The 25,415-nt window shown below is 42.2% G+C and overlaps 3 protein-coding genes across 3 annotated transcripts in view; 2 read left to right on the top strand and 1 right to left on the bottom strand.

Moving 5' to 3' along the window:
* Nucleotides 1-7,242, top strand: part of LOC306936982 (trinucleotide repeat-containing gene 6A protein-like) — a 51,775-nt gene extending 44,533 nt beyond the window's left edge. Inside the window, exons 20-25 of the mRNA XM_079520649.1 lie at nt 191-331; nt 985-1,092; nt 1,728-1,961; nt 2,144-2,217; nt 3,757-3,896; nt 4,822-7,242. Of these exons, the coding sequence (XP_079376775.1) occupies nt 191-331; nt 985-1,092; nt 1,728-1,961; nt 2,144-2,217; nt 3,757-3,896; nt 4,822-5,173 (1,049 nt within the window). The 3' untranslated portion in view covers nt 5,174-7,242. The remainder of the gene's footprint in view (nt 1-190; nt 332-984; nt 1,093-1,727; nt 1,962-2,143; nt 2,218-3,756; nt 3,897-4,821) is intronic.
* A 7,004-nt stretch (nt 7,243-14,246) lies between these two features.
* dctn5 (dynactin 5) lies at nt 14,247-16,755 on the bottom strand. The gene is made up of 6 exons (XM_079520504.1): nt 16,485-16,755; nt 16,228-16,296; nt 15,859-15,977; nt 15,546-15,657; nt 14,709-14,811; nt 14,247-14,477 (listed from the first exon to the last, which is right to left on the bottom strand). Exons 1-6 carry the CDS (start codon nt 16,530-16,532, stop codon nt 14,380-14,382), a joined length of 549 nt encoding a protein of 182 aa, XP_079376630.1. The 5' UTR covers nt 16,533-16,755; the 3' UTR covers nt 14,247-14,379.
* Nucleotides 16,756-17,463: 708 nt separating this feature from the next.
* ndufab1b (NADH:ubiquinone oxidoreductase subunit AB1b) lies at nt 17,464-24,815 on the top strand. Its single transcript, XM_079519374.1, has 5 exons — nt 17,464-17,682; nt 19,629-19,748; nt 22,416-22,503; nt 23,320-23,437; nt 24,595-24,815. Exons 1-4 carry the CDS (start codon nt 17,509-17,511, stop codon nt 23,409-23,411), a joined length of 474 nt encoding a protein of 157 aa, XP_079375500.1. The 5' UTR covers nt 17,464-17,508; the 3' UTR covers nt 23,412-23,437; nt 24,595-24,815.
* Nucleotides 24,816-25,415: the final 600 nt, after the last annotated feature.

Raw genomic sequence — 25,415 nt, 5'->3', positions numbered from 1 at the left:
TCTGAATGTGTATCTGTCTGTCTGTAGTACAGCCTCAACAGCTGCATTACCGCTAGGGCGCTGCACCTTCGCTACACTTTTTGAACTTCCAAGCACCTAGACCTTTTCCTTTTTCTACAGTAGAAATGTGTTGTGATTGTATGTAATTTGATGATGATTTCTAACTTGGCTGTGCGTGTTTGTTCTACAGAGTTCCGGCCCGGGGAGCCTTGGAAAGGTTATCCCAACATTGACCCTGAGACTGACCCCTATGTGACCCCTGGCAGTGTCATTAACAACCTCTCCATCAACACCGTCCGCGACACAGACCACCTCAGGGACAGGAACAATGGTACCCCATATATCAATATGTCTATACATTGACAAATGGTTCCGTGGCAAAGACTTGGTCTTGTCCGTGGCAAATTGTAGTTTTTTACACACTATTATAATATTTTTTTGATGAAGATCCAATTACTGAATGTCTCCAGGTTTTCTTCAGCATATGTATGTTTTTTATTTACTATGACACTATGGCATATTAGGAGTCCACTAGTGCTAGCGGTTCTCAAATGTTTTATTTGAGGCCTAGCTCTTTGTGTATTTATTGTCCACTCATTTTGTATGTCTGGGGCAAAAATGGAATTCTAACACTAGCCAGCACAGCGATGACCCCTGCTCCACCACAGGAAAATGAACAATGGTGCTAACTGAACTAATGTGTTATGTAAGACTTTCACCAATGGTGGACAAATAACTGGCACAGTGTAATGGCAAAGATCTGTAGTTTGTCTGTTTTAAGCAGTCTGTTAAAAGTCAGCAACTGGCACCTTAAGCCTACCGTTGGTCTGTGGTGGAAGAAAGTTGATTTGACTGACGGAACATAAATGTTAAGTTGACTGTATTGCGAGCTGTCCAACTAGTGGTCAGCGGCGTCGGCCTCTTCTATGTATGCAGGGCACGCTCGGTCACTAAAGTGCTTTGTTTGTGCTTTGTATGTTCCAGGGCCATCCTCATCATTAAACACCACGATGCCTTCTACCAGTGCCTGGTCATCCATTCGTGCCTCTGGTCACAGCGGTTCCCTCACCAGTACAGCACAAAGCACTTCAGGTATGCACAACACCGCTGAGCACACCCTCCACTACGTCTTAGGGCTTTCACTTCTAGTGATTTTTACTAGTTGCCTAGTAGTTTACTAGTCGACTACCTATTATATCTGTACATTTAAAAACTGTACATTGGTGACTATAACTATAATCTAGCTGATCTTGAGGCCTACAAAAACAGGGGGAAAACATTTTTTTAACTAGTACGAACAAGATCAACTAGTGGATTTACTAGTCGACTAGTTGAATAGTCGACTTTAGGGCTGCAACTATCAATTACATTCTTTCCATCGATTACTTTTTTGTAAAATAATCAAATAATTCTTTTTTTGAAGATTTTTAGTTTTTTTAATACATTAACATGGAAAGAATTCATTTTTATTATCGACTAAAACAATTTGATTAACTCATGTGGGCATGATGCCCCCATTCATTATAATATATTTACATTCCATGTGCTTAGCTCACAGTCTTAACTTTAACTAAAATGAGTGTGCAGGTATTGTACACTCTGTCTTTCGGATGGGTCATTTTGCTGTCGCATAATAATGTTTTGATTGTTCTATGCAAGTCATTTACACCCTAAATGTGGACAAATTCTCGGTTAACTCGTCCTGTTCTCCCCTTCCACTCTTCCAGCCAGACCCAGTGAGTCCAAGTGGTCTCCCAGCAGTGGCCCCGGATCCAACTCCTCCTTGGCCCATGAGCTGTGGAAGGTGCCCCTGCCTGCCAAGCCCCTGGCTGTGGCGGCTCCATCCAGGCCCCCGCCAGGCCTTACCGGACAGAAGCCCAACTCGGCCTCCTCGGCCTGGGGGGACAGCTCTGGCCTGAGGCTGGGGGGCTGGGGCGCCTCCGAGTCCCGATACACACCTGGTGAGTGTTGGGGGGTGGAGTGGGAGGAAGGGTGCAAACGCAGAGACATACACAAATTCGATGTGTACACAAACGGTGTTGGTAAGCAAAATTCAGAACTGATTTGGTGGAATTTGGACACAATACTGCTGCTATCAGTGAGCAACTTTTAACTTGTTGTGTTTGTGTGTGTTTGCTTGCAGGTTCCAGTTGGGGTGACAGCAGCAGCAGCTCAGGGAGATCACAATGGCTCGTTCTCAAAAATCTCACCCCTCAGGTACACACTACACATACACACGTTGAGATTTAATTTGTCATGACGATTCCTTTTGTTCTTTAAGACTGTTTACTCTTCTATCACTGTAGTAGTCATTGGCTCCTGCACACACATGCATGTATTGATGCTGGCATCCTCCTCTCTCACACATACACACACAAAACATGTTTCATATTGCTGTGGCCCCCTCTCGCTGTTGCTGGAGTGAGACTGAAGTAAAATCACGTCCCCACAGCCACCAGTCTCTGGCCACGTTTACACAGCAACGGCCCCTAGAGTGAAAAGTCAAAATAAAATATCAGATGCATGCCTTCTGTTTAGATGGCAATGGCGTTATCGGGGGTTGAAAACGTAACAAAGTGAAAACCCCTTCCAGAGTGGAAATCTTTTAAAACGCTCCGCCTGGCGTCTCCATGTAAACGGGCAAAATGGTGAATACGCAAAACATGGGCTCACGTCGACTCACGTTTATTACATTACTGCAGAGCCGTAGGCGATATTTGAGTTACTATAGGATTAGCCTGGCCCAGCCAGCGTGCTTTCTGGTCTATAGCGCATGGAGCTTGCGCTATATTGATCGGTGAACCAATATTGGTTCACCGATCTGAGTGCCTGCCCCCTCCCTGGTTGAAAACAGCGGAGAAAAGTGATGTCACCATATTTCGAGCGACGCCCATCTGCACTGTAGTCCACTCCCACTCCTAGACCAGGAAATGTGTCTCGTTCCCCCAGGCTTTCATTTTTTGAGCCGAATGCGAACGAAAATAAAAGCCTGGGTACCAAGGCTACTATAGGATGACTGTAAGCACTCCCTCGCCCCGCTCATCGTACGAATAGTGTGTATTGTGTTTGTAGTGTTGTATTGTTTTACAATGGACAAGCAATAGTCAATGCCCTAGCTATGCAGCAAATGGCTATACTAAATCCATCTTCTTTTTTCCATCCACACGACATTCACAACATTGCGAAATGAGGCGGGGGCATGTGTTTGAGGCAAGCGTCATCTGCGCAATCTTAGGCGATTTTTCTGTTTATTTAACGAGAACCATTTCGTGTTGATTAATCATTGCCCTCCTTTGTCTGGGTGTATATATGAAATGTCTTATGCATGTTTTCCATTGCAAAAAGTACTTTTAACCATCCCTCTCGGGCTCTTAGTCAAGATTACTCCTTAACACCTTCCAACATCCAAACATTTCTTCGGAAAGGGAGGTGATATACATTGACGTCATTCTGAGCTTCGGAAAGGCGGACTCAGACATTTTTGGAAGATTTTTCAGACGTTGGAAGGAGTTTGTATAGGACTTAAATTTAGCCGTTGAAAGTGCACAGAAAGTCTCATAATCCAGCCTGTAGTTGACAGTAGAGATCTGTTTGAGGGCTAAAGTAGCAGACCAACTGTCATCGCCATCCTCCGAGCCCAGCCGCTAGCGGGGCAAAAAAACGACTTCTGCCTGAGTTGAGGGACTTAAGTCTGAGCCCTCAAGGGACTTTTATCATAACTTTATGTATTTAATTTGCATAATTCTGTGTTGTCAGATTGACGGCTCCACCCTGAGGACTCTGTGCATGCAGCACGGCCCCCTGATCACATTCCACCTCAACCTGCCTCATGGTACCGCCGTGGTCTGCTACAGCTCCAAGGACGAGGCCGCCAAGGCTCAGAAGAGCCTGCACATGTAAGGGCCGCAGGCGTCCACACACACACACACGCACACTATAAGACCAGTAAGACGCCTGAGGGCGAGAAACTACTTGCGTGCACTGGCCATATATGGAGCGTGTCTAGAGTGTACAGGGTGTGATGAGGTCATATGGAATGTCGGAACAGGTCAGCTCCATATATGGAGATCTAAGAGTGGCAGAGTGGTCAGTTTCTTGAATGTACAGGATTGGATGAGGGCCCAGGTAGGGCCGGGCCTTAATTTTCGGGCCTGTTGAGAACTCTAGTTTTCGCCGAGCTGCCAGGCGTGGCTGCACAAATAACTTTGGGGCAGGCTCGTCTAGAGTTTAAATGGACAGGTCAAAGTCAAAGGGAGACATAGAAGAAGAAGAAGGATGGATGGGGAAGGATCAACATATGGAATGTCAGAACAGGTTAAAATATAGGATGGAGATCTAAGGGTTTGAGGTTTGAGGTCAGATGTAGAGTTGCTGGCCAATATTGATGACATCAGGTATCTCCATATATGGGCTTAACTGTGACAGCAGGTCGCATTTTACTATGACATCAGGGATATACATCCCTGATGATGTCTCATGATGACCTGGGCACCATATATGGGGGCTGATGTCACGTGATGTCACGATGACCTGGGGGACTTGCCTGGGGTGACCACCCAACCAACACACACACTGACAGGAAATGCTAGATTCCAGATAACTGCGACCTGTGGTCGCAATAACGTAAGGGTTTGCAGTTATAAAATAGGCTAAATTAGCTTTTTATTGCATTAATGACTTGATAGTGATGTAATTTTTAACTGCATTTTTATCGTACTGTGACATTTGTGATATTGTCAAATATTGAATCGTTACCTGAACACACACACACACACACACACACACACACACGTTCTCAACATTTTAACTGTTTGTCTCCAGGTGTGTTTTGGGGAACACTACTATTCTGGCAGAGTTCGCCAGTGAGGAGGAAATCAATCGTTTCTTTGCACAAGGGCAGTCATTGGGCGCTCCCTCCTCGGGCGGCTGGCAGGCCATTGGCTCGTCTCAGAGCAGAATGGAACAGTCCCACCCCTTCCCTAGCCGTGTCCCCGAGCCCAGCCAATGGAACGGCAGTGATCTCCACAACTCCTCCCTCTGGGGCGGGCCCAACTATTCCACTAGCCTATGGGGGAGCCCCAGCGGCACAGAGGGCGGGAGAATCAGCAGCCCTTCTCCAATCAGCTCCTTCCTTCCGGTGGACCACCTGACAGGGGGCGGGGACTCCATGTGAGAACCGCCTGTCAATCAAACACCAGAGGAGGGGTCAGTAGAGAATCCTAACTAATCACCACGAAAAAAATATATAAAAACATTAAAAAAAAAGTAAGTAGTTTAAAAAAAAAACACAATGGCACTAGTTGGACTCTCTCACTTACAAGATGTACAAAAAAAAAAAAAAAACGGGGTGTCCCCTGTGGAAAATAAGTTACGTTTCTCTCTCTGCACATATGTCCACTTTGTTTTAGCCCAAAAACATATCAGTCGGAATACTTGAATCATACAGGCCAATTCTATAATGTGAACGGATGGACATTCGCTTCCAGGTAGTGCTCTTTCAGACCGAAAACACAAAAAAAGCTTCAATCAAGCTCATTATTATATTTTTGTTTCATTCATTCATGTTTATTTGAATTCCAATTCTTTTTATTCTTATTTTTAACTTTTTCTTTTTTTGTTTTGTTCTTGTTTTGCGTTTGTTTGCTGACAATGTTGGAGTATGAGCTTTTTAACTTTGCACTGAATGTGGTTTTTTCTCAGTATATATAATCTGCAATATAGAGGGAGCAGCCAGTTTTTCCAGTGTAGCTGTTTACTCATTGAGGTCCTTACCGTGTGTATGTGTGAGCGTACATGTGTGCCTGAGTGACTGAGTGTGTGTGTGTGTGTGTGTGTGTATGTGTGCGCACGTGCGTGTATGCGCTCCTCTCTGCCTTGGCACGCCTACCTTACTGCGTTGTCGTGGAGATCAAGATCAACAGATAGTTAAAAAGAGAAGAAAAAAAAGCTGACTGAGGAGTATCTAATGATTAAAAGTGACATTAAAAAGTATTGCACCAATTTTGTGTTTTAAACTAAAGAACGTTGAGCTCTGCAGTGCAAAGGACTGTAGCCGCAGCTGGGACTAGCGAGCCCCGCCCACCCTACTGTAGGGGGCGGGGCCTATCTAGCAAGCCCCTCCCGCCTGGCCCACCCCTGCTGGGCGGCACACCGGGAGGAAGGGAGCAGCACTTTCAGAATAGGCTTTCAATGTTGTTTTGGAGGTGCCACACTGCAACCTCTTGTTTACAAGACTTAGGAGGCACAACGTGTGTTCATTCTTCCTTCATTTTAAAAGAGAAAATGGAATAAAGTTAAAAAGAAAAAGAAACGACAAAAAAAAAAAAAAATGAAAAAAGACCCCAATGGAAGAAATTACATTGGAGAGAAAAAAAAGAGATAAAATCTAAGAAAAACCAAACAAAAAAAAAAGTTTAAACTCTTATTGAGGATGAAGACGATGCTTTGTAAACTCTGGGAATTCGGATCAGTGTTTTTTGGCCATGGCGTTGGTTATTAGAACTATTCCTCTTATGTCTGCTAAATAACCAGCAATGGTTCTCAGGAAATCAAGCCAGTTCCTCCCCCTCTCCCTCCTCCTCCTTGTAGTTGAATAAATTAATAAATAAAAACAACTACTACTCCTTGTAGGAAAGGAAAATCCAACTTTTAGCACTGAAAACTACGTATAGGTCTGTAAGTTTTTTCTCTGCCAAATAACTGCTTTAAGCTGGAAAAAGCTCGTCACACTGCTCCAATATGCTGTCTTTAGAGAGGAGAAAGGCGGACTGGTGGCCGGGTGCAAGGGAGAGAGAGCGGGGGAAACACTGTGGTAGATGAAGGAAGAGAAGAAGAAGGGTGGTAGAATCCTAGAATGCTCCCTCTCTCCACTCTCTTCCATCTCTTCGTTCCTCTACCCTTCCCTCGCTCCCTCCTTCCCCCGGCCTCCTCTCCCCTCCTCTGTTCCACTGGTGTTATAAACAAAACAAACAAAAAAAAGGAGTTGGAAGTCCCTCCCAGTGGGGAGTGTTATTATGTGTGACTGATGGACTGACTGACTCACTGACTGACCGACTGACTGACCGACCGACTGACCGACCAACTGACTGTACGGTGGAAATCTTACATCTCTGTCATACTTGTAAAACCAAGAGAAAGGTGAATTTGTATCTATGCATACTGTAGCCTCTCACAGCCTACAGGGAGGCGTTCTGTTTGGTTCTTTTTTTTTTTTTTTTTTTTTTTTTAATATTTCTCTCAATTTCCACGCCTCACAAAAATATTTTAAATGTTTCAGTAAGTAATTACAACACACAATGCGATATATGACCGTGTATTTTTTGTTTCTCATTTTGTTTTTGTAATCGCTCTCATTGCCACAAATGGTGTTGGAGGGGGAAAAAAAGAAAGGTGAAAAAAATCATTAAAAAAAAAAGTCATTTTGTTAAGAAGTCATTTTGGTCGATGATGTTTTAACAGTGCAAAAGTCGTCCACATTTCATTGCCTTGATTCTACTTGTGTCCGAAGATGCAACCTACAAGTCAAGTGGCTTTTACCTGTTTACAAATAGAATATGATTGTATTGTTGTACTGTTTTATTTTGGGGGGTTTTTGTGCTCATCTGAAGTTCCTGACCGTATGAATCTCGTCTGTACGTATGAATTGTGTGCGAGTGTGTTAAGCTGCTCTGTACTGGCAGGTATGTGTGTGAGTTCCACTGCTGAAGTGTGTATTGGGTGGGTGTGGGGGGGGGGGATTACAGGGTGAATGTATTCCACCAGTGGTCACGGACAAGACAACCCATATGTCTAAGTAACATACCTTGATTTACCTAGTGACAACCAGTGATTGTTTTCAGTTCCCATGATGATGCACAACTTGTTGGAGAAAAAAAAAGCCTCAGAGGGCAAAAGCTCAAGACGTCAGCATTAGGCAAAGCCATGGACCTTAATTTCTTAAATTTGTTCTTCAATCCTTACAAAAACATTATATATAATTGTATATATTGTTTTGAAGAAGCTGTCTTTTTTTCTTCCTCCACTAGTTCACTCAAGACGTAGCGGAGCCGGAGACATTTGCTGTCGTTTTTTAAAAACGTTATGTTTTGTTTTTCTCTTTGAAGTTTAGCCGTGAATATTTCAAAGGACTTCAGAGCTTAATGTGGAGCTGAGACGTTGACTAAAACCTTGAGTATTAGATAGACTTGACAGTGGTGTGTGCCAGTATTGAAGCGCTCTCTACCAAATAAGAATTCAATCAAACAAAACGCGATTGGTTTACTTAATTCCACATCTCTTTGCTTAAAGAATATATTTCTGTCTCTACTTGTATTATGATTCTATTATTTTTGTTTTGTTTAACAGCTGTTATTAGCGAAACATTGGAACCATGTCTTTTTTTATATATAAAACTTTATTGAGAAATTGAACTGAGGAGCCTTGGATTTTGCACTTGGAGGATTGAAGGCTACTAGGCAGAGTAGAGAGGATGTTGCGTTTTGTGAAAGGGGAGACAGACGAGACAAGACACAGTTGGTTTAAGCCTGTCCATCTGTTTGTTTTGTGAGGATATCGGTGTATTTTGGCTTTTTACAACTGGTCTGAGGAGAAGGTATGCTTGTGTACTGTGACAGGGTAGTGTGTGTGTGTGTACATGTAATAGACATGAGTGTGTGTGTTTGGTGATGACAGCATTGAAAATGGAGAACATGACATGGTGCTTTGTCAGTGTTAGGAGTGCCAGGAGTCTGTTCACAGGTGTCGACCTGCCTGGAGTGGTGTACTTCGGCCATCATACCTGGACCACACAGTAGATGAAACATTTCAATTATGTTTTTAAACTACCTGAAGCAGTGTTAAATTTTACCTTCCCTGAGACCTAGTCTGCCTCATAACTTAAGTGGTAACGATGCTAGAGAAAGGAAGAATACTTAGTGGATTTTATGATGTAAAAACAAAAGAAGGTTCAGCAACTGTTTGGTCCAGATCTGGTTGCCATGGACTGGTGGTCTTTGTCAAGGAGATGCTTGGCTTGGAGGTAAGGGCTGTTGTGATTGGCTCGTGGCGTGACTCAGGTGAGGGCTTTAGACTTGCCATAGGTTGGTTACTGCCAGCTTCAAGGACAGAGTTAAGCTTGCTTTGGTGTCGTATCAGCCCAGGCCTACTCTTTAAATGATAAACTTTAAATATAGAAAATGCCAGATCAACTCTGAGGCAAATGAACCCCACGATTTCTAATCTGTTCACCTTGTGCTTCATTAAATGTTTATGGCAATAAATCTCTGTTGGTGTCAGTTCTGACCCAGCCAGTATATAACTGACCTCCAGCAAGCAGCTATGGATCCTGCGTTGCTCTGCTCTTAGAGAAGGGATAAGCGGTGTCCGTTAATGGTCTGGTTCTCCAGGCCGGGTCTGAGGACCACCATTGGTCCAAATGGACCCTTTTTACGGGTCTGCGACTCCAATCTACACTGTAAAATCCACAGGGTTAATCCATTTATCTTGGGAGTGTACACATGGGACCCAATGGACCTGTAAAGGGTCCATTTTGTCCGATTTCTACACTCATTACAGACCTGTACTGTATGTAAGAGTCCATCTGGAACTCTGGTTCTCAGTGTCGGGTCTGGGGACTACCAGTGTGTTAATGGATTATCTAGTAGTTGATTGTTTACTGTAGTGGTCTCACTCTCCTTCCCTGTCTCATCAAAACCAGCCTTATACAGACGGTGTGTGTGTGTGTGCGCGCGCGTGTGTGAACTCACTGTCATGCCAAATCGAAAATGGAGGGTGAGAAAGAGGAAAGGGATTGTTAGATCTTTTTTTTGTGTATGTTATGCGTGGTGTGTGTGTGTGTTTTATGTATGCGTGTTAAAAAGCTGGACAATATATAATGCTTGAAAAAAAGTCATTTGCAAAAGGATGATGTGAGGAAAACCTTTTCAGTAAATGAAAAACTAAAAGAAAAAAACCACCATGAGCAATGTACAATCCCCCCACTGCTGCCTAGCAGCTTCCCTATAGGGCCAGGAGAGGAGAGGGTAGGGAAGGAACGAAGGAAGGGGCGGGAAGCTGGCCGGTGATTTCTATACTACTTTTAATATTTAAGAAAAATGTCACTCTTTTTTTTTGCTTTCTTATTCTCTCTTGATATTATCCTGTGAGCAAATACTATATTATGTACGAGTATGCGTAAGACCACACCCATGTCTATTAAGATAACAATGGTTCCTGCTGTTGATCAAAGCGCTAAAGGCTATTCACTTTGTTTGTCGTCGTTGCTGTTTTTCGGACTATACAACAAAACTGTGAGGATTTGCCGTATTTTTTTTTTCTCGTTTATTTTGTCGGTTTTACATTTAGTATGAATACACACAAAACCCAGAAAAGCTTTAGTCTAACCAGCACAAAGACTTGGGGGCACGGGGAGGGTGAGGGAGGAATGGATGGGTGGGTGGGTGGGTGACTGGGGGGGGGGGGGGGGGGGGGCAGGGGTGCTCAGAGACTATGCAGTGGAGTGTTTAAAACCCAGGCTTCCATGTCCACCTTGGGTTTTTTTATTTTTTGCTTTCTCTAAAGATCCCAAAAAGGAAAAAAAAAAGAAGTCAGAAAATGCCTAGAATAAAATATAAATCAATTAAACCTGACATTTAAGATGGAATTCCCAGTAATATTCCTCAATCTGAAATGTGTTGTGCCATCGTTGAATCTTAACCATAACAATAATAAATATTATGATAATAATAATAAACTGAAAAGACAAAAAATAAATAACTGCCTAGCAAACCATCAGGCCAGTTGTAGCAGGAGTGGAGGAAAAGGTTAAGATTTGCAAAGTCCTTATTTTTCTTCACAGTGCACCTCCCTGTCCACCAGATAGGAGGGACACCAGTGAAATGGCAAATTTTACACAAATACAACTCCTTTTTTTTTATATAGAGATTCTATCAGTCCAGTGTGTAGTTGGATCACCTGTAAAACCTATTATGCACATTGCTTTGGGAGACTGTTGAAACTATATAATAAATCTATATATATATATATATATATATATCTATGAATACAAATGTACAATGTCTATAATCAGTGAGCGGAGGCTCCTCTCTTCCTCCCTTACAAACTGAAAAAACAAGACAGGAAGTACCTTTTTTTTTTTTTCAAAATGTCTTCCTTGGGTCATCTTAATGGATTTTATCTTAAACTTTGGTGGGGGGGGGGGTCGGGGGCGGGAAACTGCACTTTTTGAAGGACAATCTTTATTTGTATGGGTATTAAAAAGAAACAATTTGACAAAACAAAGTCGCCTGATTACTACAAGTTATAGAAACCGACTCCAGTGTGCTCTAATAATGAATGTCTCCTCTGATGCTGTCTACTTTGGTTTATTTTTGTTTTTATTTCATTTTATCTTTTTATTTTTCTTCCTTTGTTGCTTGGTTTGTTTTATTTTTTCTCTTTGTTTTTCTTGATTTTAGTGCTCTTATAAGAACCTGTGCTAAGGTGTAGAAGTAGTAGGTAGTAGGTCTTCTGTTGGCTGTACTCGTAGACTGATAACTGTTTGTAACCCGCTGGCCGTGCGTGGCCGGCATACAAAGCTGTATAACTTGGGTACAACCCTCAATAAAAGACTAACAGTGAGCCAATGGTCCCTGCCTTGTGTCTTTCAATTTGTCCATTAAGTCATGTGTTTTTGTGTTCTATTGACACTGTTGGTGCTAATCAATTAAATTAACCTGATAGTTGACACTAGGGATTTGGGTTACATTTCAGTGGTGTACTACTGTACTCTCCATCTATATGGTCAATGTTTTAATGTCATTTCTGATTAAATGTGTATAAATTAATTATGCACATAATCCTGCTTTGAATTTATACATCCCCTCATTTTCAGTTTAATAATGGCAAGGGGATTAAGGAAAATGATCTATGTAGTCACTCATAAACCTACAATAATAAAGTATTGCTTTAGTTATGGAACTTTGAGATTGCACTTGATCTAAGGAGACATATCAAGATTCATATCGGGCAGATTTTCAAAGTATTTTTTATTGTAGGGTGATGTCTTGGCTATTGTTGATGAGACAGAACATACAGGCCACAACTGTACAAGCACAACATATCACCACATAATCGATTTGATCACGTGGTTTTAAATAATAATTTTAACATGAGTCAAGTGAAAAACGACAACACTCCAAACCAAGTAATAACTAACTAAACACTGTTCCTTCGTTGTCTTAATGTGTACACATGTTGGCCAAATTAAATATGGATGGGAGTTATTCAGGTGGACAGTCTGTATAACCCACCATCAGAAACTCATGTAAAAAAAAAAGGCTCACTTGGGAAACCACATCAAAGACAAACAGGCATTGTTGCTGACATTTGGTCCAAAGATGAATAAGAGTTCCAACACTCCTCAACCACCTCCACTCCTCGCCTCCTATCCTTCCTCATCTCCTCTCCTTCACACAGAGCTGTCTACGAGCTGAAGAGATGTGCGTGTACGCACACACTTTTATGTATATATATCATTTTTTTAAACTACTTAAAGGTTATCAGATTTGTCTGGATTGAAATAGTGTTTAGCATTGTTCCAGTCAGTATGTTTTATTCCAAACCATATGCTTAAACAGGGTCTTTTCAAAGACTAAATGAATCGTTCATCAGCCGATCTTAAGAACTCTGCGTAAGTATTTACTATTTAACCCTACATATTAGTACTTGAGTGCCCGCCTTTTGCAACAATAACACATTTAAGTCTTTTTGGGTAAATATCTACTAGGTTTGCAAAGTTTAGGAGTGATTTCTTCCCTATTCCTGGCAGATTTTCTGTAAAATGGAAATCTGGACCTTGATTTAGCTTCTGTAGGACATTTTCCTTTTTGTCGTTTAATCATTCCTGTGTTGCGTTGGCCTTGGGATCATTGTTCTACTGTGAAGTTTCTCCCAAGCTTGTGTGGTGTTATATGCACCACATATAGCATTTTGAACGTTGACCAAAAAGGCCCACCTTGATCTCATCTGACCATAAAACATTGTCCCACCTCTTAGCTGGGTCAATTTGATACTTTTTTGGCAAACTCCACACATGCTTTAATATGGTTGTTCAGAACAAATTGTTCTTTTGTCCAAGCTGTGCCTCCATTTCCTCAATATTGATCCAACAGTGCTCGCTGGGAATCTGGAATAAGGTGTCCTACACCTACATGCATGTATTTTGTAGCCTTTATCTCCACATTCTTAAAAATGTTCATTGGTCTTTATTTTTTCACCATTCCTTTATATTCAAAGTACAGGTATAACACAAAATATTAGCCATTAGCTAAAGCCAATTGTGTCCTTGTTTTCATCATTGTAAACGTGGTGCCTCGAGAGCAGGTGCATACAATGCATCATGCCACTTAAATCGTTACATTTGAGGGTCAGTCTTTTCAAATATAATATTACACAGAACAAAATCACAATGTATCATTTGTAATTCATACAAATCTGATAACTTTCAAGGGGGTTGAATGTATGTGGCACCGTAAGTGAAATTTCAGTCAATATGTTGATGGGAGGAGTTCACATGGTGTACATACCACATACAGCAGGGGTGCCCACCCTTTTTGACTTGAGAACTACTTTTAAAATGTCCAGCTCAACAAGATCTACCCACCATTGCTGAAAATAGTTTAAATATGTACCTGAGGGTGCTTTAGAATAGCGGCGCTGGCCTTACATATAAGACCATCCACTTGGAATGGGAAATAGAGGGGGAGAAATGGAATAGGTAGGGTTTTTTGTATTTAATTTATAATGCTACCGATGTTTGTGCACAGCATCACGCTTGAAAACAAAATATTGCATTGTGGGTAAGGGTTTGAGCTGACAGGCCCTTTTTGAGTTTTTTTATATATTTAATTGAAATGTTATTTTGGGGCATGCCATGTGATCTACCTGCACAGCCTTTGTGATCTACTGGTAGATCGCAATCTACCTTTTGGGCACCCCTGACATACAGTATACTTGGCCTATGTTCGAGTCTGACCTGAAGCTCTTTGCGGCATGTCATTCCATCGCTCTGTCGTGCCTTTCCTGTCTCTCTCTCACTGTCACTATCAAAAAATAAAGCAAGAATGCTGAATAAATTATCAAAAAAGGAAAAATACTTTTTATGGGAACAAGCCCATATAAATTGATTATATCTTTCCATTTTTACTGTGGCTTTCTCATACACAGAACAATAACATGATGTAACAATGAGCAAAATAACAGCTTTGCCACTTCATGCCAGGACGAGAAACTAGAGCTCAGGGTAGTGAAGGAGAGGAGATGAGTTCTGGAATAGTCCGCAACTATGACAACAGATCCCCCACCTCGACCAAGGGGTGGGGGTCGAAGGTTAGGGGGCGGGACTTAGATCTGGCTGAGGGGTAGAAACTTCTGGTAGTAGCTCTTGGTCACGTCGATCATCAGCTCCTGAGTGCACTCTGGGAGCTCCCCTGAGAAAAGACCTGAGAGTGAAATGAGTAGCAACAGGAGGGAGAGATGGACAGGAGAAAACGGAGGGAGGTGAGAAAAAGAACAGAGGAAGGGAGGATGAGGGGAAACGGACAAATACGGCGATGAGCAGGGAGAACGACAAAAGGTAAATGGCTAAATAAAGCTAAAGGCATCTTTTTTCCTTCAGTGTCTGTTGTAATATCGCCACTTTCTGTCAGTGCATGTGTGTCTGCTGTTCTGACCTGGGCATCCAGCGAAGACGGTGAAGGGTGGGACCACGGTCTCAGGAGGGAGCACAGTGTTGTCTAAGATCTTACAGCAGTCCTTCAGCACACACCGGCGACCCTGGAGACGACACGACACATTTTGGAACCATCGTGCACCAACGTACGTACGTAGAGGCAGACCTACTGTAACAAAGTCAAGTCAGTATCCGAGTTCTGACACAATTACTGCCAGTTGCAACACACAAAACTTTTTAGACCATAGATTTGTCACTGTTGTGTTGACAGTCCCGATGAGTTCATGTGGTAGCCATGCCATGGCTGGTATGCCCTACACTTCCAGGCTATCCTGTTATTTTCAGTGTTTTAAATTGAATACAATTTGTTCCAGCATGACCAGTTCAAATATTTTTCACTTAACTTCCATATATTTCAAATTACAATTCAACGATTGTGTAGACACCAGACAGTGATACACTCACTATACAAGTTGAGTTAGCTGTCCCCTTGATGTTGTGCCATTGCTACAGGCAAGAAAACAAATCTATGATGTGGTGTGACTGCCATGTGACTGCTCTGTGGCCTCAGGCACAGGGCACAGAAAGGTGTCTGTAGCAGTGGGTTTTAAGCTTTGTCTCTCTATGTCTCTGTGTTTAACCATTTTAAACCCTATCCTTGGTTGACCAGAGTCCCTCATGGCTCTATACTGGTGACTTTGTTTTTGCGCAACATTAAATATCTTCGCTGAAAATAGGCGATTGACAAGCGTGTCGATCTGCTATTTTCTGAGATAGTTTTCCCCAGAAGACAGGGGTTTAAGTGGTTAAGATTTGTGTGTGTGTGTGTGTCACTCACTATGACACAGTTCTTGCCGATGTGGACATAAGAGCCTATTTGGGCTGCATTGACCACACAGTCCTCCTCTATGAATACGTGGTCTCCAATATGCAGGGGGAAGAAAGCCACTCTGGAGAAGAGGAGGGAGGGAGGGAGTGACAGACAGAGAGAGGGGGAGGGAGACAGATAGATATGGACAGTGAAGGGGGTCCGGCCTCAATGTAATCATGGGTACATGCAATAAATAAACAACCATCAAAGAGAATGAACCTGGGGTGTGTACAGTAACTGAACATATTGGACTGTGTGGGAGAAAAGAAAAGTCACTCACCCTTTGCTGAACTTTTTGAAAGGTGGCCGGATAACACTCCGGCTCTTGACAACACAATGTCTGCCCACCCTGACATTAGCTAGATCACCCCTAATGATGCAGTCATTCATTACAATAGTCTGGAGGTGACAAAGAAGCACACACACAGATATGTCTCAATATGAATTAGCTAGGAGAACATTCATTCTTTTTTGGCTCACAGTAACTTACAGGTGCATTTTGGTTCCATTTTTAGACTCAAGTCTCAAGAGTTACAAATCAGATGATTTTTTTTTTAAATTGTACAACACATTGTAAAGCTTTACACTTATTTGTATACATCATTTAAGCACCTACCGTATATTAAATAAAATACACATTCTGACTCACTTTGCCATTGAGGACAATGTTCTGACTCCCACACAACACAGATTGTCTGCTGACTTTGTTGCCAGAAGCCTGCAATGAGGAGACAGTGATGATCAACCATCTAAACTGAGCAGAAACATTTTAGCTATTTAACGACAACGAGTTCTTTTTCTGATAATGAATGGATAAATGCCTTATCCCGGCTTTAGCTAACGCCAACTAGCCCGTAGCGTTAGCAAGTAGTAGCTTAACAATGGCTTAATGAAATATGTACGTACCGTTTCTATATATTCCGCTTTGTTATACAGTATTTCAGACAATTCCATGATTGTGGGTTTTAGATATGCTTTCTAGAGAGGCAATAACGCTGCGAATCATCAGATTTTAATCAGAATAGTGCGTAATGTTTTGCTCTGCAGAACTGTCAACCGCTCCCTTCTCTCTGACTGGCAGGATTAGATGTAGGGTGACAAATCATCGTTTGTTTGTTGTTATATTACTGTCACGATATTGTTTCAAACAGTACTGCGTAATATTTCATGGAAATTATGTTATTATAAGGATACGTAACTGATCAATGATCAAATAACAGATCAAGTATCAATCAAAATAAAAAGCAATTCAGTTCATAGATTGATTAGTACTGTCTAGATCGGAGATTTGAAAAAAAGAAAAACTAAACAAACGTTACTAATTTTTTTATTTTTTTTAAATCACTAGGCCTACATGTTAATCAAATCAAACATTACCAAAAACATTACTCGGATAATAATTTAACATTACGGGTTCACTTGGTAGTTGGGTTGCAATGTGCGCATGCGAAGGGAGTAAAATACTGGGGTACTGACCCAGTTTGCCCCCCGCATAGTGTACGTTTGTGCCACAATCAACACTAGCGCTAGAATTGAATGGCTGTGATATTGGTACATTTGATTTAATGTATATACTATTTGGGAATTGGGATACACACTAATCACAGGCATTTTGGTAATTTTACACTGTGTCGCACGTGCGGCGTGCCTCTTCTCTTCGATGTGAAAGATACAGCCAGTCATATCCTATAAATTAATAAACATATCTCAAAATATACTTAACTATAAAATAAAGCTATTAATTATGTATCTAAAAAAAAAACAACAACAACAAAACAAGACGGGCAAAAACGAGGACGGTAATACCTTACGTTGACCACATAGGTCATAGAGTATCGGGGTGGGTTAACCATGGTACAAAAAGTACCGTATGATATAATTCCTCCCTCGCCTTGCATGCTGGGAAACGACAGTCACTATCGAGTCAGTCATGGCGTCCCGTGTCCTCCTCCTGCAGTGTGTCCGCTCCCTGGCGCGACCCTCGGCCAGGCTCTCCTCGGGCCACCTCGCCGTTCGAGCCGCCGCCGCCCCGGTGACCACCGGCCACCGGCAACTGTCGCTGGTCTCCCGCGGCCAGCGGACACAGTGGGTGACACAGAGCCGGGTGAGTGCTGCGGTTAACATTGAGCCTGTTTGTTAGCGGCCTAGCGGTAATGGCTTCACACTGTGACCTACCTGCGCCTTTCACACACAACACGAGGATGTCACGGCTCGTTTTAGCGTTTGTAGTGGTACTTTGTTGTTTTACTTGTTCTGGGACGAGTGCAACGTAAAGTCTGCATGTAATGTATCAAACACGATGGGTTTGTGTCACGGTATGACCTACATTCGCATGTTTAGCCAGTTGTCGGCTACTTCATGCTGGTCAACTCAACTGTTGACCTGTGTTTCCCTCTCACCTGCAAACCACTTGGGAACAGAACTGCACAGTGTTTGAACAAGCGAAGTCTAAACTATACCACTAATACCAGGCAGTGACTAAACTGACTATAAAAAGTAATGAGCCACACTAAAATATCTTTCAACCGCATTAAGCTACCAAGTACCTAATGCGTACTTTGGCTGAGGATATGTTGTGACATTGAGTGAATTGTATGTGATTGAATAAAACATTCGTCTGTGTAAACATTATAAATGTATATGTCCATATACATTTATCATACATAGACTGTAGTTACAAATGGACATCACATGGATGAATTCTTCCTGACGTAATGGACAAACCGCAGTTACCGCACTAATCAAAACCCACCTGTTGTGCTCTGTTATGCTATTTGATATGCTGATTTGCCACTGAAAATGTAGTGATGGAGCTCTGCTTCTGTCACCTAGCTACATGGTGGAAATCAATAACTTATCTGATTGAAATCTGCATAAAAAGTAGTGAAGCTAACGGCTTAAATATGTATACTAGCTAAGCAGCTACGGCCTAACAGTGTCCAATACTAACATGTAATATTGCATTATACAATTTTGTAATATGCCAAAACATTTCTGTCAATCACTCGCCGCCAGTCCGTGTTTGTTCATCTAAATATTGTAACTTAGAACTTTAATCACAACAGCAGTTGAGCAACATCTTATTGTGAGTGATGCAGTGACCCAGCCACAACCATTAATCGGCAGCTTGCATCAGCTGTGTGCTGTTTTGACGCTGCTAGCATGTGTTTAGGGATGCAAATCAAAGTAATTGAAAAGATCCTAAAAATATATATACTTTTTTTTTTGTGCGACACATAATTATAACACAAAACATCGCATGGCTGCACCTGGGATGTATCCTCAGTGATGTATCCCAAGGTCATCGGGTCATTCGGGTCTCTCGAACATCATACCCCTCACTCAGGCGACCCAGCCGGGGTGATCAAGTCCCGACTTACGTCCCAGTAGCTACCCTCGATCAGTCCCGTTAGGGGAAAAACCAGGGCCACACAGTCCTAGTAGTTGGAACTACTCCAGAACTACTCTGCCAGGGCTGGGGGGTACGCTTCTGGCGCATGGAAGGACAAGGCTCTGTGGGTTGACTCCTGTCCGGGCCCCTCCTACATCTCACCAGGTCCACTCCTGCTCTCACCAGGCCCAGGACCTGTGTTGCACCAGAGTCCCAGCACCAGACACTTCATTCAGGAGTGGTGGATTCCTAAGCCGCAATGGTTCCGCAGACTCCACCCGAGAAAGAAGGTGGTGTTGCGGCCTCCGCTTGCTGCTTGAATGGCCCTCTTAAAGGCCTCACAAGGCTTTGTTGGGCTTCCTCCTCACGGAGGACATGGGCTAACCCATACTGCTCACCCGGGTACCGTCTACATTCCGGCTGTCACCCGTCTCGCCGGTGGTCACCAGACTATACCTGGTTGTCGCATAGTCTATTCCACAAAATATAACATGGGGTTTAATTGGTCTAAAATTGTAAAATGCTTCTCAATTATTCGATTATTGGGGAAAAAACCCCAGCTCATGCTGTTGATTTATGCTAAGTTTGAATCCAGCTGATCCCTTCACTTTCTCCCCCACCTCATGTCTTCCTCTTGTACCTGTCGTCCTCCTGCTCAGAGCTCACCGGTCAGTGTGCTGTGTCGACACTATGGAGACCTGCCTCCCCTCACCCTGGCGACCATCAAGGAGCGCGTCATGTATGTCCTAAAACTGTACGACAAGATCACCCCAGAGAAGGTAAGAACTAGTTCTGTCCTTTTTACCTTCAACAGGGGCAGGGCATTCCAAGTGTAGGAGCTCTGATAGTGAAAGCTTGATCTCCTTTGGTCTGAAAGCAGAAATCCAGACCAAAACACACCCATGAATCAGCCTAAAATCCTGTCCCATCATACATGTTGACCTTGGGGCGGGTCCCAATCTTGACGACCTTTGCTGTGTCATTTCCAGTCTTTCTCCCCCTGTGTTCAGTCTAACTCCATTAATTCTTGTCAGTAAAGGCAGAAAAGTCCCCAAAATATCTTAAATAAATAAATAAATACATGTTGGCCTTGAATTGTTTCATAGATGCCCCTTATTCTCCATTTTCTCCACTCCTCCAAGGGCTAGAATTAAGCTAGTTGTCCCTACGCTAATGCAGGCGTTTTAGTAGCTCCAAACTTTTTTTCAGGAATCTTCATTAATAGTGTTCTGCTACTCACACATGTGCTGTTTGTCACCTTCAAACTGCCGTTCAATGCGTTCATACAGAACGCTTACAATTTGCAGTGTTCATTTCGAGCCCTATTTTCACCAAAAAGAAGAAGAAACGGCTACTGCCTCACTACAGAAAAGAACGGGTCTGAAACAAAAGAAACTGAAAATCTAAATCGAACGGATTAGAATGAAGTCACACGCAGTTCCACAGACTGCTAAAGGAAAGGTAACTTTACCAATACTATTTATTATGACGTTTGTCTATCTTCTTTACTGTCTTTCAGTGCAACAATAACCCATCACTTTGTTTAGCAGTCTAAAATATCTCCCAACACCTGAATCAAACTACCATTGTTACATGCAAATAAAACAAGAAATGATCACATAGTGATATTAGTCTGATTATTTTAGTAACGTGTATGTTTGTGTGTCACAGCCTTGCAGCCACTTTGCAGTCCCATTGGCTAGAAGCAGCCAATCACGATCTTGATCACAACAAAAAACATGTAAGGCTTAGCCTCGGTCCCAGGCTCACTTAACTGCGAAAAAGAAGAGCTGGGTGGGGACTAGTAAACACAGCCGCACCGCGTGACGTAGTTATCTTACACGCAACACTTCCGCCACTTCCGCTGATAGTCTTTTCAGCGTAGGTCTTGCCCAGGGTGTGTAAGGCTAGGCTTCTATTATTCAACTAGGGCAGGGCTACTCAACTTAAGATGGCTCAGGGGCCACTCGGCAAAAGTCTAAGGGCTGCAAGCTAAAAATGTCAGTATTATTTTTTAAACGTTTACAAATGTATTTTGTAAAATTAAGGAAACACATCAAATGTGAAGAACACATTGAACAGAATATCACAGGTGAATAAATAAGTGGCTGACATCAGGCCATATCACCTTATCTTGGAACAAACGATACAATACCTACAATCTTGTTCAAAACAATGAAAATAACTAATTATATTATTGGTATGACCGTGACATGACGGGCCGCTGATGCATTAAGCAGGGGCCGCGGGTTGAGTAGCACTGACCTAGGGGAAGCTAGGTCTACTCCAAACACGGTGTAAATCGGTTCTCCAAATTACTGTATTTTGGTGAAAATCATTGGGCTTGGAATGATCACTGCTAACTGTAAGCCATTGAGTGTGCTCATGTGTAGTATTGGGATCCATGTGAAATGCCGCTAGCCAAGTTGACTCAAATCCATGTTCTGATTAGGTATCCTATGAAACGTTTTCGCTTTAGAGATCACTTTGTCATTGTGGTAGAGCAGCCTGGATATAACACACTGGCATTGTGTTGATAAATGACAAAATAGCAATGTAGATAACTAGATATAGACTGGACTGCTAATAAAAGTATGCTACTCCGTAGAAAACAGTAAAAAGAATGACATGCGATAAGCGCTCCTGCAGAAAGTAAACGGGCGGCGGATGGGGGAAGTCGGAAGACTAAGAGGAGCGCAGGCGAGCTAATGGACTACCGCTGCGTTCTATGAAAGGCAGCTCGAAGGTGACAAACGGCTCATGTTTGAGTAGCAGAACACTAATGAAGATTCATGGGGGTGAAAAAAAGTTTGGAGCTACTTAAATACCCGCATTAGCATAATAATAGCTCAATTTTCTTTCTTGCACTTTTCTAAATACCCAAATCGCTTTACATAAAAGTAAGGAACCAACTTTATTCAAGAAAACAAAACGAATACAAGATCAGTGCTAGATTCAAAATAGTTTATACAAGGGTTGGATGGACATCTTAACCAGACCTCAGCTGGGAAAAGCTGTCTTGAGGTTTTGAAGGAGAGCAGGGGGAGGGTTCAACTCTGAGATATTTGGTGAGTGTATTCCAGAGGGAGGGGGCAGAAACGGAGAAAGCCATGTCCCCCCCCCCCCCCCCCCCCCCCCCCCCCCCCCAGGTACGGTACTTGGCCTTGCTGACCTTCAGGAGGTTGGCTTCACAGCACTGGACCTGAGGGGACAGAAGGGGACATAGGGTTCGAGAAGCTCAGAGAGGTAGAGGGGAGTTAAGTTCTTTGTAGGTGATGAGCAGAATGTAGTAGTGAGTAGGGACAACTAGCTCCAGGGTGGGGAAAATGGAGAATAGAATACAACATGTAGGTATAGGATTATAGGCGGATTCATGGGTACATGTGTTTTTCTCTGGATCTTTCATGAGCATCTGTTTAGAAACTAACTTGAAAACTGTTCCACAGCTGCAGGCCACGAGCCATTTCATGAAGGACCTGGGTCTGGACAGCCTAGACCAGGTGGAGATTATCATGGCGATGGAGGATGAATTCGGTGAGCCTGTTGAGTCTATCCGCCTGGATGAGCTTTTCTGTTGATGTTTTACACCTGTCCTGTTAAGTACTGCCAACTGTATTATGTCTACAAGTCCTCCTAACTCTTTTCTTGTTAGTTTTGTCTGTACTAGGGCTCTCAACTTATAGTCCATATTCAAACCTATAGTCTAATATTAAAAATGAATAGGGAGACATTTTGGCTGATATCGATATAATTAATTCCTGTTATGGCCGATATAACCGATGTCGATATGATCTCATTCTGTATTAAAAATATATAATTTTGGCCATTCTGAAAAAGCCTTATAAACACTGATTTTGAAAAAAGCAGTGCCTCCTTATTCCAAAACTAGGGATGCACAGTTATTGATATGTTGGCCCATATCCACAACATAAACGGCTTGAATATTACTATATTATACTATATTATTGAATTTGTTGACTCTTTTGAAAACACTACATTTGCAGCCTTCATCACAAAAGGCTTTTTCAGGCTTTATTTATTTTTTAACAATTATTATAAAATAATAATAATAATCTGCCAAATCCACAAACCGATTTTTATATCTATTTGATACCAAGCTTGCATTTTAAGGCCAATATCAGCCGATACCGATGTGGTGATCCCTAAAAATGAACCATTAAGGTTGTGATTTAAAATAAAGAACCTGGGCCTCCATAACCAGCACAGCTGCATCCTCCACAAGCTTAAGTAAAGGATAATATTTCCCATAACACTGGATATTAGGTTTTGTGACTTGTCTGTTGAGTAATCCATGCTGATGTACCGGTATTTCTTTCTGTGTATGTACAGGATTCGAAATCCCAGATGGAGAAGCGGAGAAACTGATGAGCCCGGGAGAAATTGTGCAGTATATTGCTGACAAAAAGGATGTATATGAATAAATAGTGTACAATATAGCACTTAAAAGGCAAGTCACTTTGCTCAAATAGCCACATCAGTGGGTTGGGGAGCTATGTTGCATGTCATATATCATCTCTTCATATCCCTCACATGTCGGTGCAGAGGTTTGGACTCTCCCAGATTCTTTCCCAGCTGAAAAAGTGCCTTGATCAACCAGCAGAGGTCCCTCACACTCGCTGCTAATTGTGTCGGATGGAGTGCCTGGCCTAGTTGCCAGGAATTTGTTATGGCATACAACCATGAAGTTGTGCGTGTACTACCAGTAGTCCAAGGAAGAACAGCCACCCGTTTTCAATTTCTCAATTGTATATTGCATATAATTTGTTATATGCACCTATAACATTCATGTATGCTGATTTCTTGTATATATTTTTCTGCTTTTTCCGCCCACATTTAGTCATCAATTCAGATTTCCCCACACCTGTCCCCTAAACCCTATAGCTGGTCATGTGGGAGGTGTAGCCATCCGGGTGACTCCTCCAATACATCACAGCAGTTCACCTGGACGGTGTAACACATGTAGGAAAACATGCTATTCTTCCCAGTTCCGACCAACCTGTACGGTCACTAGTGCAGTGACGGGGATGGCACTTCCCAACCACGCAAAACATTTTTTACCACCCTTTTTTACGCCTTGCATGTACGTATGCTGTGTGTGGCGTAGAGGTAAAATACTGGCCCACACCACCACCGCAGATCCACAGGTTAAATTCCTCGCAGCGATGCCTCCATCTCAAACGAACATGATTTGCAGTGTATTTGTGGGACCTCTGCTTGTTGGTCAATGGTCACACTGCACTTTTTCAGCTGGGAAAGAATCTGGAAGAGACACTGTTTCGCTGGCACCGGTGTATCAGTGGATGCACATGGCAGTACTCGGCGAGAAGGACCACAGTACACACAGTTTTAACATAAAATTACTCTTTGCTGTCTCATTGTGACCTCACTGGTTGTACACAGAACACTGGTTGAAACGGCTTCTCATGTCATGGCTACAATGATAAATCTAACATTACAATTGGACAACAAAAAATGTCACTGCCCAGTCAAATCAAAATTAACCCTTTGAGCTATACAGAGATGGAAAGGAAACCTTAACGTTTACAACGTTTCATGTAAACAAGACATCCTTTCACATCCTTTTTTTTTTTTTTTCTCCCCCAGATTGAGGTTGACCCCAGCGCAACCTCGCAGGAAGTAGTTGTGAATGGGTGGCAAGTTATTTCCAACTTCCTGACAAGCTTTATTTTTTTTTGTCCCTACGGCGCTGGTGGCGTCCGCTGCCTTGTCTTGTGTTTCAATGTATTTAAATGAACATGTTGTACATTCTGTGGTTCTAATGTACAATTGAATAGATCAATAAAGACCGATGTTGTATAGTTCCACATCACTGTTCTGTTTAAATTACACCTCAAAGAACACAAATGCAATGCACAGAATACAAAAGAAAGCAATGGTATTGACTGCTAATTTAAGATGAGATAATTGATCCCTGGGGTAAATTCAAGTGTCATAATGTCCACATGTCTGCACAATGAAAATATTGGATTATAATAAAATATCAATAATGCAGTCAATCAGGACGGGAAACATTTTATATGTAATGGCATATTGGTTGTGGATGACTTACATTTAAAATGTGCACATTTTGAAGCTTCCTAATACATTAACATGCTTCCTTGTTTTATACAATTTCAATTAAAATAGTTTTTAAAATACTGTTTGTTTTTTTTTAAATCATTTGGATCTTTTAATAAAATATCTCTTTAATTTCTTATTAAAGACGGTCATTTTTGATAAGGTTCGAAGTTAAAGCACTCAACATTCAATTAGAATGGTGATTACAAGCAATTCGATATGTTCACATACCTAATATTCAGTAGTTACCCAAATACTGCAGGAGGAGCTTTTTCGGTCATGAGGTTGAAGGGAGAGATCAAACAATGAAACTCCACAGAATACTCTCCTATGTGACAGAATGACTG

The sequence above is a fragment of the Electrona antarctica genome, assembly GCF_951216825.1.
Source record: "Electrona antarctica genome assembly, chromosome: 14".
NCBI classification, from domain to species: domain Eukaryota; kingdom Metazoa; phylum Chordata; class Actinopteri; order Myctophiformes; family Myctophidae; genus Electrona; species Electrona antarctica.
The sequence above is the reverse complement of the archived record's forward strand: the minus strand, read 5'-3'. Positions and strand labels throughout refer to the sequence as shown.